The sequence below is a fragment of the Nothobranchius furzeri genome, chromosome 3, assembly GCF_043380555.1.
Source record: "Nothobranchius furzeri strain GRZ-AD chromosome 3, NfurGRZ-RIMD1, whole genome shotgun sequence".
Lineage (NCBI taxonomy): Eukaryota > Metazoa > Chordata > Actinopteri > Cyprinodontiformes > Nothobranchiidae > Nothobranchius > Nothobranchius furzeri.
Genome location: NC_091743.1, coordinates 81,612,905 through 81,630,270, shown reverse-complemented (window position 1 = coordinate 81,630,270; position 17,366 = coordinate 81,612,905). Strand labels below are relative to the sequence as shown.

At 44.5% G+C, this 17,366-nt stretch overlaps 1 protein-coding gene across 1 annotated transcript; it reads right to left on the bottom strand.

Moving 5' to 3' along the window:
• Nucleotides 1-12,491, bottom strand: LOC107384545 (ubiquitin-protein ligase E3A). The gene is made up of 11 exons (XM_015957845.3): nucleotides 12,062-12,491; nucleotides 11,530-11,574; nucleotides 9,935-10,215; nucleotides 8,613-9,862; nucleotides 8,385-8,529; nucleotides 7,863-8,068; nucleotides 7,630-7,794; nucleotides 5,989-6,144; nucleotides 5,836-5,909; nucleotides 5,612-5,755; nucleotides 1-969 (listed from the first exon to the last, which is right to left on the bottom strand). The coding sequence occupies exons 1-11, from the start codon at nucleotides 12,136-12,138 to the stop codon at nucleotides 849-851; spliced, it is 2,664 nt and encodes an 887-aa protein (XP_015813331.3). The 5' UTR covers nucleotides 12,139-12,491; the 3' UTR covers nucleotides 1-848.
• Nucleotides 12,492-17,366: the final 4,875 nt, after the last annotated feature.

Sequence of the window (17,366 nt, the reverse complement as noted above, 5' to 3'; positions counted from 1 at the left end):
TAAACACTGGTTTTGTTTTTATTTGGAATTGTCAACACAGGAAGACAAGGAAATGAAATGCTCCAAACAATAATGGCAACCTGTGGCCAAAGAAACAAACATTCTGAAAATGTCTAAGTGCACTTTACACAGCTCTGACAAGATCGAATCTAACCAACAGAGTCCCCCCAGAATACAAACGAAAAAAGCCCAAGCACTAAAAAATAAGCTACAGATTTACGATAATGTGCCGTTTTGGACCAAAGGACAGTCCTCCCTCAGATGCTTACCTTAATCATTTTTGTGTCTGTGGACACAGAAAGCAACAGGAGTGGGTGGAATGGTGAGTGAAGGCTCTCTTCAGAGGGGAGTACAGGATCTGTAGTAAAGGCTACTCTAAACTAGATCATAAGATTGGATAGATCAGGGTTACTTTAGCAAGGTTTTGTTCAATAAACTGGTTTTATTGACTTGACACTGTCCCAAATGTACATGGATTAATAGGAACCCTCCCCCTTTCCCAGAGTAGGGAAGCTACCACAACAGACAGGCATGGATGAACCCATTTTAACCTTCAAATAAATAATAAGGAAAATGATCCTCTCTGTACATGGAACATAAAGGAGGGGGTGCTTCAGGAGGTCTCTGTGCTCTCACTGACGGATGTAGGATGATGCAGGCACAGCAGCAGATGTAATAGTGCGCTGGCGTACAACCACGGGTCCTCTCATTTTCACTGATGTTTCCTTCTGGACACACACCCCCCGGCGTGGGGGGTGATCAGTCACCGTTTGGACTGGTAAAACAAGGGCGGGGCTTCATGGGCTTTCTGAGTAGGAGTCTGTTAGTAGCAGGAGGGGGCGGGGGGCTCAGAGCATGCCAAACCCTTTGGCATAGGTGATGGCTTTCAGCAGTCTCTCTCTCAGCTTGTCCTTGCTGCTGTACTCAGGCAGCAGCAGCACGTTGAAGCAAGTGTGGGACGTGGGTAACCTGGAGACAAAACACACAACACAGCTGGGGTCACCACTCACTCCCACTCAGGTTACACACGAGTCATCAGGGGCTTTTGTTTTCCAGGAGTCATTTAGGGTTGGGCATCGAGCATCGATTGGAACCGGTTGAAACCGTTAGTTTTCCCCAGAATCGTTCAAAGTTTTTTATTTCGATTCCTAGAATGCCGACTGGAAGAGGAATCCGCGGCCGATCATGAAAAATAAACGTGATCTGCAAATTGTGATCAACGCTTTTCAGAGCTGATCACACCAGCTGTCTGTGTGCAGCACCGAGTCCCCCCTCCCCCCACCCAGATATAAACAAACACGTCTGCCGAACTTTTACTCCGTAACGTAAACTTTACTCCTGCAGCGTAGAGGAAACGTGTTAAAATACGTCAACACGGTGGATTTAACAGAAGCTTTAAAGAACTCTGGACGGTGTGAGGTGAGTTTGTCTCACTGCTGAAATAAAAACACACACGGAGCATCAGCAGTCAGATGCAGCCGCTCACCAACACTCGTGTCTGTTAGATTGTTACTGACAGCAGCTACAATTAAGTTTCACTTTCTGTTCTAACTGAATGCTGCTGCTGCATGGAGGTGTAGTTCTCAGTCATCCTGGACATGATCTTCCTGAGAGTTTTAGCTGAAAACAGCTGGACGTTTCTGGATATGTTGGAGACATTAAGCCTCTCATCCCAGAGGCTGCTTCCAGACTTTGGTTGTGGTCAGAAACAAACACACTGGTTGTGCTGCAAGTCTTTCTTTTTTCCTCCAAAACATGTTTCTGTCTAAATGAAGGTGATGTTGTTGTTCATAGAGTTAAAATTAATGTTGAAGTTAAGATTATTTCATCAAGCAGGACCTGTGGTTAGCTGGCTCATGTAAAACATGCCATGTCTTGAAAGAACCGGAATCGGGAATCGATAGGAACCGGAATCAAACTGAGGAATTGGAATCGTTCAAAATCAAACAATGCCCAACCTTAGTCATGTAGCAGATATGAGGAAGAAGGTACTCTGGTGGGACCAGACCAAAATCAAACTTTTTATGGGTGGGTGTATACAAATGCACGCCACACTGGTCAGATTTTATTTGTTGTAACCATGCAAGAGTTTCATCCCACATAAAGGTGCAATTTGTGAGAAATAATCCCAAAAAGGTCTAATGTCTGTCAGGTTGGAAGAAAGGTGAAACTGGAACCGATGTCCTTCTCACACAGCTTAGAGTCTGTCAATGTTTCTCTTTTTGAAAAGAAGAAAAGTGGGACGTAGTCACCGTTTACACTCAGAGTTTGTGAGGTTGCCGAATCTGCAGTGAGCTAACTCAGCAGCTCAGGCATTTGTAATTCAAAACCAACAGGCAAAAAGTTGTTTAAAGGACAGTAGCCTGTAAACAGGAGCAACCCAGAAGTCATTTCTTGTACCCCTAAGAAGCCACAGCATCTTTTTGTTTTACTCAAATTTCAGGAGAAGCAGGCTAGAGGCTAACAATGCGCTAACAATGCTAATGGTGAATTAGAAGCAGTCTGCTCTAAAACTATCTTAAGCTACCTTTTCAATTACCAACAATTCAATATGACAGTGAAGTGTGTGTGTGTGTGTGTGTGTGTGTGTGTGTGTGTGTGTGTGTGTGTGTGTGTGTGTGTGTGTGTGTGTGTGTGTGTGTGTGTGTGTGTGTGTGTGTGAAGTGAATAAAGAGTCCATCGCAGCATTTTACTTCCTTTAATGAGTCGTTCAGAACCATAACACCAAGCAAACAGACCGCAAAGGCAGAAATGCTCCAAAGTTTAAGATCCAGAGTTTAACCACGGGCAGACTGGCTAATGCTAAGCTAGCGTGTAGCACTCTCACGATTAAGTGGGGTTCAGAAAAAACACGACGGTTGTGAATGACTAAACTCTAAAAGAGGAAGAAAAATCCCCACCAACAATTTGTGGATGTCAGCAGTGGTGTGGGGTTTAACCCCCCAATCCAACCCCTTAATGCTGAGTGTCAAGCAGGGAGGCATTGGGTCCCATTTTTTCAAAGTCTTTGGTATGACCCGACCAGGAATCGAACCCCTGATCTCCCAGACTCAGGGCGGACACTCTACCACTAGGCCACTGAGAAAGGTGATCTTTAAAGGTCAGGTGTTCATCAATCACAACACCCAGATTTCGAACTGCCTTTGAAGGAGCCAGAGATAGGAAGTCATTTTGGATTGAGATACTGTGCTGTATTGATGGTTTTGCTGGGATGACAAGTAGTTCAGTTTTAGAGAGGTTGAGTTGGAGATGGTGGGATTTCATCCATTTTGATATGTCAGAGAGACAGTTTGATATTCGTGCAGAGACAGTGTGGTCGTCCAGTGGAAATGACAGATAGAGCTGGGTGTCGTCTGCATAGCAGTGGTAGGAGAAGCCATGTGATCGAATGATCTCACCCAGTGAGGTGGTGTATATGGCAAAGAGAAGAGGAGCTTATAGCTGCCACTTTGTCAGTGAAGAATGAGGCAAAGGTGTCAGCTGATAGATTGTTGGTAGGAGGTGGAGATGGAGGGCTGAGCAGAGATTTGAATGTTGAATTCTGTGAATGTTTCTGAGAGTCAGTAGAGCTGAGAATTTTGTCAGTGTAGAAAGCTTTCTTTGCATCAGTGATGCTGGCAGAGAATTAGGACAGTAATTCCTGAAATTCCAATAGATCACCAGGATCTTTTGTTTTGCGCCATTTCCGTTCCGCAGCTCTAAGATTGGTGCGTAGAGACCGGAGGGTATCATTTAGCCAAGGGTGCGACTGAGAGGATCTAGCAGGTCTAGTGGCTAAAGGGCACAAGTTATTAAGACAAGAGCAGAGTGTGGAGCAGAGTGACTCGGTGGCTTCATTCACTTCATAAGCAGAGAATGTGCTGGGAGATGGAAGAGTGGAGGCAACAAGAGAGGAGAAGTAGTTGGGTGCCAGATTGCGGAGATTGCGGCGGAATGAGACCATTGGGGAGGAAGCAATGGACCTCCCTTGTAGTCGTGCTGAAATGGATGAAGTAATGGTGTCCCTTCTTATTTTTACATGTTATTTTGGTATTTTTACTATATTTTGACATTTTTATTTGATATGTACAAATATAAAGCTCTTTAGAATATTTATTTACATTGTTTACCTTATTTATTGTAGTTTTTGATATTTATTTTGGTCTCACTCCAGAAAAAGACTTTTTAAGCCATATTTGACAGGTGTATTTAGGCTTGTACAGCTTCAGGAATGCCCTTCCCTTGAATATAACAATCATTTGATCCAAGGGAAAGAATATTTTTATGATTATGTGGCACACTTTGACGTCCATACATAACACATCTGCTGATTTTTACAGCTTTTTTTTACATTGCCGCTACGTCTGTCACATTAACTGTGTTTTTACCATTATTTCTACATCCACCATGCCCCAGAAACGGTGAAACACACTTCAAACCCAATGTTTGGAGTGTGTAAGCTACACACACCTTACTCGTGCAGCACCAGCTGTCTGATGCTGCGCGCTGCAGCAGCATCAATTTTTTCGGCTGGATGAGTGAATTTCTTCTTCAGAGAGTCAAACAACTTTAAGTTTTATCCCTCTAATATTCGCCCTCTTCGTGCTGCGCTCGTCTTCTCCCCGACCGGGAACATCTCGGCGGGAGGCGGTTTTCAAACTCTAAAAACTACGAAATTTTCAATATAAACACACCCTAAGTGTTTCTTAGGCTGAAGTTACACATCTCCACTATCTTCTGGCGTAAAGTAGTAACTTCATGAGGGATCATTTTTGTAGCTGTGGCTCGTTAAAGTCAGTAATGACGCTTGTCGCAATATTGCGACTTTGGTGCTTAAAGGGTTAACATCAGATGGGAAAGAGGGAACTAGACAGCACCTATTTAATACATATTACTGAGCTGTACGATACAGGGGAGATGATACGATATATCACAATACATTCAGTCAGACGTTACAAGCTATTTTTTTTTTACTGAATTTATTGTAAGAATGTTCAATAAACAGTCCAAAGTGATACGTAACGTGTTTAACATGAGGTATCTGAACTATGATGGAGGGATTTACATTTCAATGGTGGAAACAAAACCCGTTGCACACTGCTGCCAACTAGCGGGTGGCGACTGAATTGCACAAAATGAAATGAAAATACACAAATGTTTGCATGTAAATTCTTTCAAGAATTAGGTACACGGCTTTTGAATATCGATGTAATAATCGCAGGAAAAAATATCACGATATATTACCATATCGATATTTCCGATACACGGCTTTTGAATATCGATACAATATTGCTGGAAAAAATATCACGATATATTGCCATATCGATATTTTTTTTACATCCCTACAAATGTGTTATTCTATTTTCATATTTTTAGCAGCATACCATTAGAATACCAAAATATTCAATAGCTGCAGCCCTAGTGGTCACCATCAGTGTGTAGTGTAAAACACTTTGGAGACCCCGACAACTGGCTTCATTATTATTATTATCATCATTAATATTTTATCGCTACTAAGGAGAACATCAGTAGTGAATCTACACAAAGTTTTATAAACGAGGCCCCTGGACTTGACCAAAAACTGTCGTACTTTTAAAATGTTCTCATCCAACTTGTGGAGTTTTCAGCTCACCTGTCTGTGTCAGGACCGTTCTTGGCGATGATCATCTTCAGCTTGCCGAGGCCGCCCACAGGCGCTCTGTCGGTGCCGGTGGTGAACTGCAGGAAGAGGCGCTTCTGCTCCTCACTGAATGAGTGCAACGTCTCCCAGAACTCCCTGTGGGGTCAAAGGTTAATCGTCACAAGCCCACTCCCTACATACATGTGCCAGCTGTTCAGGAACATTCCCATTCTTACTTGATGATTCTAGAATCTTTGTTATAACCGCCGTCGTACTCCGTCGTCTCCTCAAGTGCATAAAAGTCCAGGTTCTGGAAGAGAGCCAGATCTGGACTTTAGAGTCCACAAGTCAACAAGGACAAGTGGTGACCTGAGAGGTCCGGGTCTCACCCTGCTCCCACAGATCAGCAGCTCGATCTCCTCGGGTCTGAACAGGTACTTGAGCGGCGACTCGTTGGTGACCATGTGGAAGCCTCTCCTGAACGCTTTGAACTGTTTCTCCGCACTTTTGTTTAAAACATACTCTGAATACTGTGCAACAAACTCCTGTGAACACACACACGCGCGCGCACACACACACACACCAAATCAAAGTCTATCTGAATATTAGGGCAACACGAAGGCAAAAAAAAACCTGTTCTGTGATTTATTTCTAACCCTGCGATATTGACGTATCGAGTTCTGCTGCATCTGATCACAGAGAACTCTTTGGCGGTCCATCACGTTCTTCTGGGTTAAATCAGTTCATGTAGCACGAACAACAAAACACACGCTTTTGTAAAGGACTCGGAAATCTAAATGGTTCCCAACTCACTGTTTCGAGCCTCATTATTAGCAGAACAGAATCATCTCTACCACAAATGTCTTTGTACCCTCATGGGTCCAATTAATGTCCTCCAATAAAACAGCTGGTCCACAACAGGTCTGCGGAAAGCCGTTGAAATTTTCTTCAGATTAATCTCAAAGTTTTGATCGTAACCTCCGTTAGCATCTTCATATTAGCTTTAAACCTGTCCAGCACCGACCCTGACATGTTAACGTTTGACCAACATCTTACCTGATCTAACGGGTGAGGGGTTTCTCTGTGCTGAGCAAAAGGCTGCAACCCATTAACCCAAAGATCAGGTGTGCCAGCCTCTATCCTCACAAGTGTGACGCAGTGAGGCTTTTATCACACAATCCAACCACTCATGGCTTGCTTTTGCAAACTGTTTAATGGTAATTGTGTGATCGTGGATCACTGAGTGTCATGGTACTCGACACCGGGTCCTTTCACCGGTGTAAGCATCACGTAACGTCTGTGTAATGTAGTACACAGAAATTTGCCGTTGTTTAGTGGATGGTTGCGTTTGCATTGTTGCATCGGTACCCGTTGATAATGCTTCAAGCTTATTTTTTATGGTTTATGCTTCAGGAATGTGTCAGGCTCCTCATTTCTGATCGAGCCAGACATGAAAACAGTGTAAGACATTCAGAAACTTTCAAAATAAAACTCACATGCAGATTTCTAGCTGCTTAACTAGTAACAAAAGTACGCAATTTCCTGTGAAACCTCTGTAGCGTAGGAAAACAGAACAGAGAATAAACCAGACCTTTAGGGATACATGCTGCAATCTTTCCCTTTGCTTGTTATCACACGAACTGCTGAGATCAGGCGTGGTGTTGCAGTTATCCAATGATTCTGTGACCTCACGGGACCAGCTGTGACGCTTTTGCTGCCATTTTACAGTTGAAACACTCTCGGTGGGAAGGGAACAAGTGGCTAAAACACTATTACTTCACGCGCTGCTAACGCATCCAGTGGAAAGGCTAGGTGAACACGCTGAGCTCATTTTCCTCCATCATCATCATCATCATAGCAGGGCCTAATGCTGTCCAGCTCTAATAATAGGCGTTTTTCCTCACCAGCCTCGGATGGTAACATTATAAATATTTAAAACTGAGGACAGTTGCAGGCTCTCAGATGGAGAGGGACAGCGGAGTTCTGCTACAGACCTATGAAGAGTGGAACCAGCTGGGCCACAGCCTTACCTTTCTGTTCTCATTCGTGACGGGAATCTTGTCCCCGTTTTCCCTTAAATCGTAACTCAGGGGATTTCCAAACAGGTCTGTCTGGGATATCTGAAAGGTGATCATCATGTCATCCTCCACGCTGCCCTCATACTCCAGCAGCTCCTTCAGACTCTGGCACAAAACCTTCAGACACAACCGAGGATTAGACTACATCCTGCTGCTCCAAGAACATCAGCCGTGGCGATACCTACGGGGTTAGCGTCGGCCAGATCCCTGAACGTTCCTTTCTTGCCCATCAGCTTCCTGTAGACCACCATGGGGAAGTGCACGTCCAGGATGCAGTTGTTGTAGATGGCCAGGCCCAGAACGATGCCGATCAGAGTGTACTGGCCTTCGTTCTCGAACGACGACGAGTTGAACCAAAACAGTCGCGTCCGCTCGTCGTACGTGAACATACCTGAGAGATGCAGGCATGGCGATCAGAGGGAGGGCTACAGCAGGTGTTTCTCTACCTGAAGCCCACTTCTGATGACCAGATGTGTGACGAGTGCTGTTCTAGAACAGTCAGGGTCGTTGCTGATAAATGACCTGCACCTTTGTAAGTCTGAGAAAAGTGCTTTAAAATACCCTCATCTCAGCAGGACCTGTGATGTTCTTCACACACACATAAACTACAGGTCCCACAATGCAGTGGGACAAGCCCACTAGCCCCTCCCACTGAGATCTTTTCCCAGCCTGATGAGCTTCAGCTAAGAACAGGTGTGTGTCCTTACCAATGTCAGGGTTGAAGATCTCCTCCACCACCAGCTGAAAAAACTCTTTGGAAACACCACCTTCATCCACGCCTTGCTCTCCTTCAAACTCCACGTACAGCTGCTTCTTCAGGTCTGCAGGGTTCTCCATGGCGATCATCTCCAGCTGCAAGAACAAAAGAAGTCAGACCAGCTCAGAAACCTGAAGAACCAAACAGGACCACGAGGCTGTGAACATGTCCTACGTACCCTGACCAGAGCGTCGTCGATGATGTGGTCTCTCCGGACCTTCAGCCTCAGGTATGGGTTGAGCTGCTGACCCTGGACCAGGCTGTAGAGCACTGTGATGCGCCGTTCGCTGTACATCCGGATGCGGTTGTCGTAGTACAGCCCCAGGTTCTTGGTGACGGCGTTTAGGATGAAGGGGCAGGTCATGAAGGAGAACTTGTTTTCTGTCTCCACCTTGAAGAACGTGTAGTCCTTGTCCATTTCCAGCACCTCGTTCAGGGGCTCGTTGATGAACTCCTCAAAGGGAATGAGCGGCCGTCGGCAGTCGTTGGTGCGGACTCCCAGCTCCGTCTCCAGCGGGTCCACTCGGGGCCCTTTTTTGTTCCGGCGCTCCTCACCCAGCAGTTCCTGGAGAGTGAGCTCACTGGACTCTGGAATCGGCTCGTCATCGTCCTCTTCGTTGTTCTTGGTGTCCAGGTCGCCTCCTAGAACATTTGCATAGTAAACTATCTTCAAGCACTTGGTGGCCGCCACGACGGCGTCGTCGTCGTTGACCAGGTTCCTGCTGTTGAACTCGTTACTGATCACCTTGAACGTGATGAGCTGCTGGAAGGTCTCCATCATGCGTCGGATCTGCTCGGCGCTGTAGTGAGACCACAGGCGTGCCAGCTTGGCCTGAGCCGCCAACGGGAGCTTGCTCATGGCCTTGCAGAACTGAGGCAGAGCGATCTCCAGGTACTCGGGGCTGTGGAGGTTGTTGTTCTCCATCACTATAACAAAGAGGTTCAGGTAGTTGGGGTCTCTTGAGTACACGTTGTGGTACGTCAGGTCGCACTCTACGTTAGGTGAGAGATAGACGAGTGCATTCAAGAAGGCTGCCTCGATCTTCTCGTTAGACAGCAGGCGCTCGTAGACCCGCCGCACAGCTTCGATGTCCACAGAAACTTCGTCTGGGGCCAGCTTCTGCACATCGTTCTCACCCGAGGATCCCTCCCCGAGCCTCGACGACGAAGAAGTGGGGGAGTCCTCGTCCATGGCTGTCACAGAGCACGCCGCCGTCTCCTTCTCATCCTCATCTTTGTCCTCGTCCTTCCCTTGGAGAGACTTCAGCTCCTCCTTGGTGTGAGGTTTGGACCTCCGAAAGCTCTGCACCAGACCCTCGGCGCTGGAGAAAACCCGACCTATTACCCGGATCAGAGGGGAGTAATCGTCCTTCTCTCCACAGATGTCCAAGATCTCATACACCTTCTCCTCTGTCAGGTAGTTTACTTCTACAGAAAAACAAACATCTCGCGGTGAAAACAGGAAAAACTAAGAAACCGTTGACCTTTGAGTGAACTCACCTTTAAAGTTATCTCTAACAGTGTGGACGTCTTTGTGGTTCATCTTGCTGTTGCTGCTCTCCAGGTAGGCGGACGCGGTGCCTTTTTTTGAAGGATGTGGGTCACATAGTTTGGCGTTGACCTTATAGAGCTCTAGAGCTTTAACCGCCGCCGCGTTGTTGTCCATGCGGCTGAATCCCACTGACGAGGCACACCATGAGTTGGAGCAGGACTCATTCCCACAGCCCTCCGTTAACTGGTGGTAGTAGCGCTCTATTAGATGTTTGGCAGCTGCACGCTTCCTGTGTTCAGAGAACATACGCCACTTTATAACGCTACGTCGATGCAACGCAGGGCTGGCGGGCAAATCAGGTTCAAGACTTTCCAAGGTGAATTTTCACTATTTTTGAGGTTTTTTTTTTCTTTTTTTGTGTTTCTGTGTAAAACTTCACCTTTCAGCAGACATTCACACGTCACCCGAGCATCAGAGAGTATCTACAGTTCCAGAAGTAAACTGGTTAGTAAAACCTTAAAGACATTGGTAAGATCAGCTGTGTCAGGAAATGACGAGCCACGGATTGGCGTGTTCGTTGGCTAAACGAAATTTATGGATTTCAATGAAACTGAGGTCATCGCTGGGTGTTTTTCTACAACCGGTCTTCTGGATAAAATCAGATTCAAGTTGGCTACTGCAGCTCATTGATCGATGTCAGGTGGCGGGTGATATGACAGGCCTTTAACTATCACTTATTTACTGACCTAAACAAAGACTGTGCACACCAGCATTACAAAAATCTGATTTAAAAACGTGCAACTCCATCAAACAGTCCAGTAGGTACTAAATAAGCTGTGCTACGTGTTGTTGTTGTCTGCTGCTTCGGCCACTGTGCATATCCTGTTCTTACTTCGTCTGCTTCACTCCCGCCAGCGTTTGTCAGCCATTTGTATTGCTATAGGCTAACCGGCAGAATACAACATGAAACGGCACACGTCGCCACCTACTGTAGTGGAGGGGAATGAACTTTGTTCAATAATTCGGTTTTCTAACAGACATGTAAAGTAGAACAAAGACACCCAGTTTTACCTGAACTATTAACGTAGCTTGGCTCACAAGTCCACGTAAACACACCAAGTGTTACCTAAAGCCGGTATCTGACTTGGCTGCAGCTGTTGGCAACTAACTCCGAGGAAGATACAGAAACATCCTGAAACGCTCACGTCTCTTTTCTCAAGTGCGTCTTAAGTCACGCATTTTGTGTAGCAGAGTAAGTTTAAAAGGTTTTTTTATCTTCTCTCGAAATAATCCGGTAGATACCCTGCATGTCTGGAATCCCTCTTAGTTTGGCTTCGAGCCATAAAGCATGAGAAACATGAGCTGGCTTTTGGGGAGAGGTTAGCAACCAAATCGTGAATAAAATGAGAATAAACAAGGCAAAAAGAGACATAGTTGAGACATCTTCTTATAACATGAATGAGACCAGCAGCACTGCACCAGCACCTGCTGGAATATTCCCAGTAGGATGGGAGGGTGCAGACGGAGGCTGTGGTCTGAGTTGAGGTCCCACACGTTTGTGCTGAGTAGCATAAATAAAGATGAAAACTGATGCTTGACTTACATTCGGCTTGCTTCTGGGTTTTCTGCGTCAGGGTCCTCGTATTCTCTAAAACAGCAGAACAGAACAAGGGTGAGAAGAGCCACAGCAGTAGTCCGTTTCTGCACCCTAGCTTCATTAGATGGAATAAACCCGCAACAACAACGAATATAGGGTTGTATAAAGCAGACTGGAAGCAGCTCTACGGTGTTCACAGCATGTTTACAGCATCTTCCAGCTGGAAGCGGAGGCAGGTTTAGTGACCTGGTGTTTTAAAATAATTTGCTACCCATTCATTGAAGGTAGCCTCGGTTAGCCAGGCACGGAAATGTCACGGACGTTTTGACCCAACAAGCTAGTGTAACAAACACTGGTTAGCTTTCTGTTTAACAGGCACACACGGAGCAGCGCGTTCGTTATCTTACTAACCAGCTAATGCTAACTCGCAACTTAGCCTAAAAACAGCGATGTTCACACAAGCTAGTAGCAGCAACAGCTAGCTAGCTGGCTAGCTTCCCTCCCGGCATCCCCGGCTGTTTCCTGTCGGTGTCCCCACCTATCTGGTCCTCTGGCGGGGCTCGTCTCGGCCTGTGGTGTCGCACACTCACAGTCCTCCTTCTCGTCGGAATTCATACGAGACTTTATCCGCAGTGGTTTGTTATCTGCTGCTGTTGGTGAATGTTTCAGCCCTCGTCAGGCAGCGTCAACGTTCAGCAGCGCGACGGTTCGAGACAGCTTGGTAGACGCTGGGAGCTCCGTCTATATGCTGGACTTCATTCACGGTCTTGTTCCTGCTGCAGGTTCTCTCCTCTGCCTGAGATTCACAGCCATGTTGGTTTCACCATCAGCCAACATCCCATAATGCTCTGGGCTCTAGCTTCAAGACCTGCTGGCCTGGATCACAGCAGCAGGAACCGGACTCTGACCTTCCGAGGGCGGGATGGCACCAAAACGAGCTTCCGGCATCTTTACCCATAGTTTTTAATAAGTCATCAAACTCTGTAAATTACCATTTCAAATTAAAAGTAAACTTAAACCACCATTATTAATAAAACAAACAAGCAAAAACAAATAAAAATAGTACTTTTGCTGTACGAGTATTACTGGCTTACAATGCATTCATCTGTAAAACACAGTGGAGGCACTATCATGGTGTGGACCTGCATTCCAATCCATTTTTATTTATAGAACACGTTATAGTGGCGACAAAATTGCTGAACAATAAAAACAACAAATATTAAACCAGTGCTTCTGGAGCTAGAGGTAGGTATGCATCTGTCAGCTGATATTTACGTTTTTTATGCATCGGCCGATATTTGTGCTTAGTAAAGCTGATTTAAAGTCAGGCACCTCCTGCAGCAGCCCGGTACTGTTGCAGAGTTTAATTAAATTATTTTTATGTTCACTAATAACAACTGCTTAATAAATACTCTAAACGGACTTCATTTAGGTGTCTGACTTTACCACTGAGACGTGCACAAAGTTAAGATTTAGTTAAACTCAGAGCTCAAAAACTGATTCAGCTTCAGAAATTGTGTGCATCAACCAATGTTATTAGTGACATTATAGCATGAAAATAAGGTGGAAAATGTCCAGATATCGGTCATGAAAATTGGTAGTACATATCAATATCACCATTAGAAACAACAATATTGGTCAATCCCTAGCTAGAGCTCCCATCAAAATTTAACTACAGTTTTTCAAAAATGCTCAAACAAGTTTCTTGAAACCTCTACCAATGTTCTCAAAACCTTCAACACAAATCCAAAAACCATGACCAAATTCACAAAACCCCAAATTTTCTGTCAAAATAAAACTGTCACCTCAAATTAGTAATACTGAGAATGTCATAAGCACATAAACACAGCAAGTAAAGATTAATTCACTACAGAACACATTTAGATGCTACATTGATTAATTGTAGAGACATCATCCACGCCTGGGCATTTGGTTACCATTAAATATTAATTATTAGTATTTTTACCAAAAAATAACCCTCATTAGAGTGAATGCAGAAAAAAAATAACAACCCAAACTGAAAAGCTCATTACAGTAATTCACATCTTGTGCACCTGATCTGTCCAGAGTACTCCGTTCACAACACGGGCTTGGTAGGAATCAAGGGGAAACATCCTAGACTTTTATGTCTTGTAGAGTTTTTTCGGGTATTTGTTCTTTTAAACTGTGTCAAAATATAGAGGCATCTGAGCAGTGGATGGACGTCTAAACAATAAAGTGTAAAATCACAACGATGTAACAGCATCCTAGCCTAGTGAACTAGACCAAATTCTTGCAAGAATTTGGTCTTACATATATTCACATATAAAGTCTGGCTTTCCAGGCTAACAACATCCAGATCTGAGGAAACAACTTCCTGAGAGCTCTCTGTTGTCGTTTCCCGTAGACATTCATTAGGTTTTATTTTCAGACTGCTGCCAGCTGCTCAGAGGAGCCCACCACTTCTGTCTGATTATAGAGAACAACCACATCCACTCACTCATTATCCTCCCAGTAACTGAAGCCTTCAGGGACAGGGGCATGTCCAGGGAGTGGCCTGGGGTAGCACATGCCACCCTTGGAATCTAATTGGCCACCCCAGGTGCCAACACACTAATTTACCTTTAAACAGGCTTTTCATTGTTTATGTTTATGTTTACGTTTATGTATTTAGCAGACGCTTTTGTCCAAAGCGACTTACAAGTGATAATCGGCATATTGCCCTTGAGGCTAACAATAACAACAACAACGTTGACATCAGTCATGGTGAGTAGGGAACAAGGAGTGGACAGTAGAGAGGGGGGACGGGTGCAGGGAGGGTGCTAGTTAAGAAGATGCTCTCTGAAGAGCAGGGTCTTCAGGAGTTTCTTGAAAATTGAAAAGGAAGCTGCAGTTCTGGTAGTGCTTGGAAGGTCATTCCACATTTGTGGAACAATGCATGAGAAAAGTCTGGATTGTCCTGAGCACTGCTAGCCGACGATCCTGTGATGACCGGAGCGGCCGGGCCGAGACGTAAGCCTTTGCAAGAGGATTCAGGTAGATGGGAGCCGTACCATCTCGGACTTTGTATGCTAGTGTTAGCAATTTGAATTTGATGCATGCTGCTAGCGATAGCCAGTGGAGCTCAATGAACAGAGGGGTGACGTGTGCTCTTTTTGGCTGATTGAAGACCAGACGCGCCGCTGCGTTCTGGACCATTTGAAGAGGTCTCACAGTACAGGCTGGAAGACCAGTTAGAAGGGCATTGCAGTAATCGAGGCGGGAGATGACAGTAGATTGCACCAGGAGCTGGGTGGCATGTTGTGTTAGGTATGGTCTGATCTTTCGTATGTTATACAGCGCTAAGCGGCATGAACGAGCAACAGAGGCAACATGATCTTTAAAGGTCAGGTTTTCATCAATCACAACAGCCAGATTTCGAACTGCCTTTGAAGGAACCAGAGATAGGAAGTCATTTTGGATTGATATATTGTGCTGTATGGATGGTTTTGCTGGGATGACAAGTAGATCAGTTTTAGAGAGGTTGAGTTGGAGATGGTGGGATTTCATCCATTTTGATATGTCAGAGAGACAGTTTGATATTCGTGCAGAGACAGTGTGGTCGTCCAGTGGAAATGACAGATAGAGCTGGGTGTCGTCTGCATAGCAGTGGTAGGAGAAGCCATGTGATCGAATGATCTCACCCAGTGAGGTGGTGTATATGGCAAAGAGAAGAGGTCCTAGTACTGAGCCCTGGGGAACTCCTGTGGCAAGATGGTGCACGGTAGAGGATTGTCCAAGCCAAGATACACTGAATGATCGTCCTATGAGGTACAATTCAAACAAGGCGTGTGCTTTCTCTGTGAGGCCCATGGTAGAGAGTGTGGACAAAAGGAAGCCAAGGTTGACAGTGTCAAATGTTGCCGATAAGTCGAGCAGGATTAGCACTGAGGATTTGCCTGTCGCTCTAGCTTCTTTTAAGGATTCAGTCACTGCTAACAGAGCAGTTTCAGTGGAGTGGCCCTTTTTGAACCCAGATTGTTAAGGGTCAAGCAGACAGTTTTGTGAGAGGTATTCTGTGATCTGCTTGAAAGCCACCCTTTCAATGATTTTGGACAGAAAATGGAGGAGAAAGATAGGTCGGTAGTTCTCCACATGATTTGGAGGAAGTGATGGTTTTTTTTTCAGCAGCGGTTTAACCTGAGCATGCTTGAGAGGGGTGGGAAATGTACCGGATGTCAGTGATGCGTTGATCATATGTGTGACTTCTGCGGCTACTGTAGAAGCAATAGCTTGGAGCAGCTTAGTCGGAATGGGGTCAAGTGGGCATGTAGTAGGGCAGCTGCATGTGAGAAGCTTGGACACACAGTTCTCAGTGACAGGGGAAAAAGAGTGAAATGAAGCATAGGGCCTGAGATGGTTGGGCTTGAAGGAGTTTGTGGTAGTGAATGTTCAGCAGAATTCAGAATGTTCAGTGAATGTTCATTGTCCACAAAAGGCTTGGGGATAAAACAAAAAAAGCAAAACCATTGGTGCCACTCATGCACAAAGTTGTGCCTCACCCGGGCCACCCCATTTTAAAAGATCTGGACACGCCACTGTTCAGGGAACTGTTCTCCGAAGCTCACACCAGTATAACCCCCACTGGTTAGTCATGGTCAACCTGCAGCTGTTTGCAACTTCAGCCAGAACTAGCATAAACCTGCTCATTTCTACCCATTTTGTGCAATAAATTCATGGTGTTTCCACAGCATTGAGACACAGGTAGGACAAAAACTGATTTACTGCATTGTGCATGCTCCAAATCCAGCAAAAAAAACTATTGTTGTCAACAAACATGTAAACAAACATGTCAACAAACATGTTTTAGATGTAAAAATACATTGTTATGACAGAGAGGAAACTAGAAATAAAAGCCTGATAAATAAAGGAACTTATAGAAATTACAGCTGTATCATTTGAGGACATTTGTGTAGAAAGATCCAATCCTATTACATGAAAACGTCACGATGTCTCAAATCCCTTCTAGTTGAGCTGTTTGCTCTCCCACAGCAGGATGTAAACTGTGTCTGTTCAGCGAGTTGCTGTCTGGTACCCACAATATTTATATAAGGCTCCTTCAGGTGGTCTTTATTAACACGTTTGCTTTGTTTTATATTTATTTGGTATTTACCTTTAATGCTTTGCAGCCTAGCCAAACCTTCTTTTACATTTCTTGGTTTGTTTTTGTAGTTCTGTCAATTTATTTGCAGTTTCAACTGTTGCTTACGTTTTAGTGTAAGATAGATAGATGGATGGATAGATGGATAGATGGATAGATGGATAGATGGATAGATGGATAGATATAGATATAGATAGATAGATAATCGCTGGATCCCAAGAAGACAGAACTGACAGAAACAGACCAGCATGAAAATGAGTACAGGTAGAAGCCTAATCTTGTTCTGTCCCATCCTTTCTCTACATTGTTGACTAATGATTAGACATAATTAAGTACATTTTAAAGTTAACATAGATTTCCTTCTCTATTTAGTAGGATAGGTGATAATACATCTTCAGATTTCTGACTGTTTCTGAGTTAATTTGTCATTTGTCCGCTGGAGGCCAGTGTCGGACTAAATCTAAACGACCCACACATTATTTTTTGTCACTGAAAATATAATATCAAATATAATCGAATATATTAATATTCGTTCTTCATAATTATTTATTTAAAATGTTAAGTTTTTTTATTTTTTCTAAAAATCAGGTTTACATTTGGTAAAAAAAAACAAAAACAAAAAAACACAAAAAACCGATGATTCGAAGGAAAAAAGTGTTGCCATGTTCTGAAGCTCTGACACTCACATACCAACCCTCGAACCATAGTTTAGTAAACATAATTC

What these genes read in the sequence shown, in the direction of transcription:
- LOC107384545 (XM_015957845.3), bottom strand. Translation starts at nt 12,138, where the DNA reads ATGAATTCCGACGAGAAGGAGGACTGTGAGTGTGCGACACCACAGGCC. An exon ending in CCCGCCAGAGGACCAGATAG is followed by an intron (nt 11,575 to 12,061) that starts GTGGGGACACCG and finishes CTGCTGTTTTAG; the next exon opens with AGAATACGAGGACCCTGACG. An exon ending in AACCCAGAAGCAAGCCGAAT is followed by an intron (nt 10,216 to 11,529) that starts GTAAGTCAAGCA and finishes CTCTGAACACAG; the next exon opens with GAAGCGTGCAGCTGCCAAAC.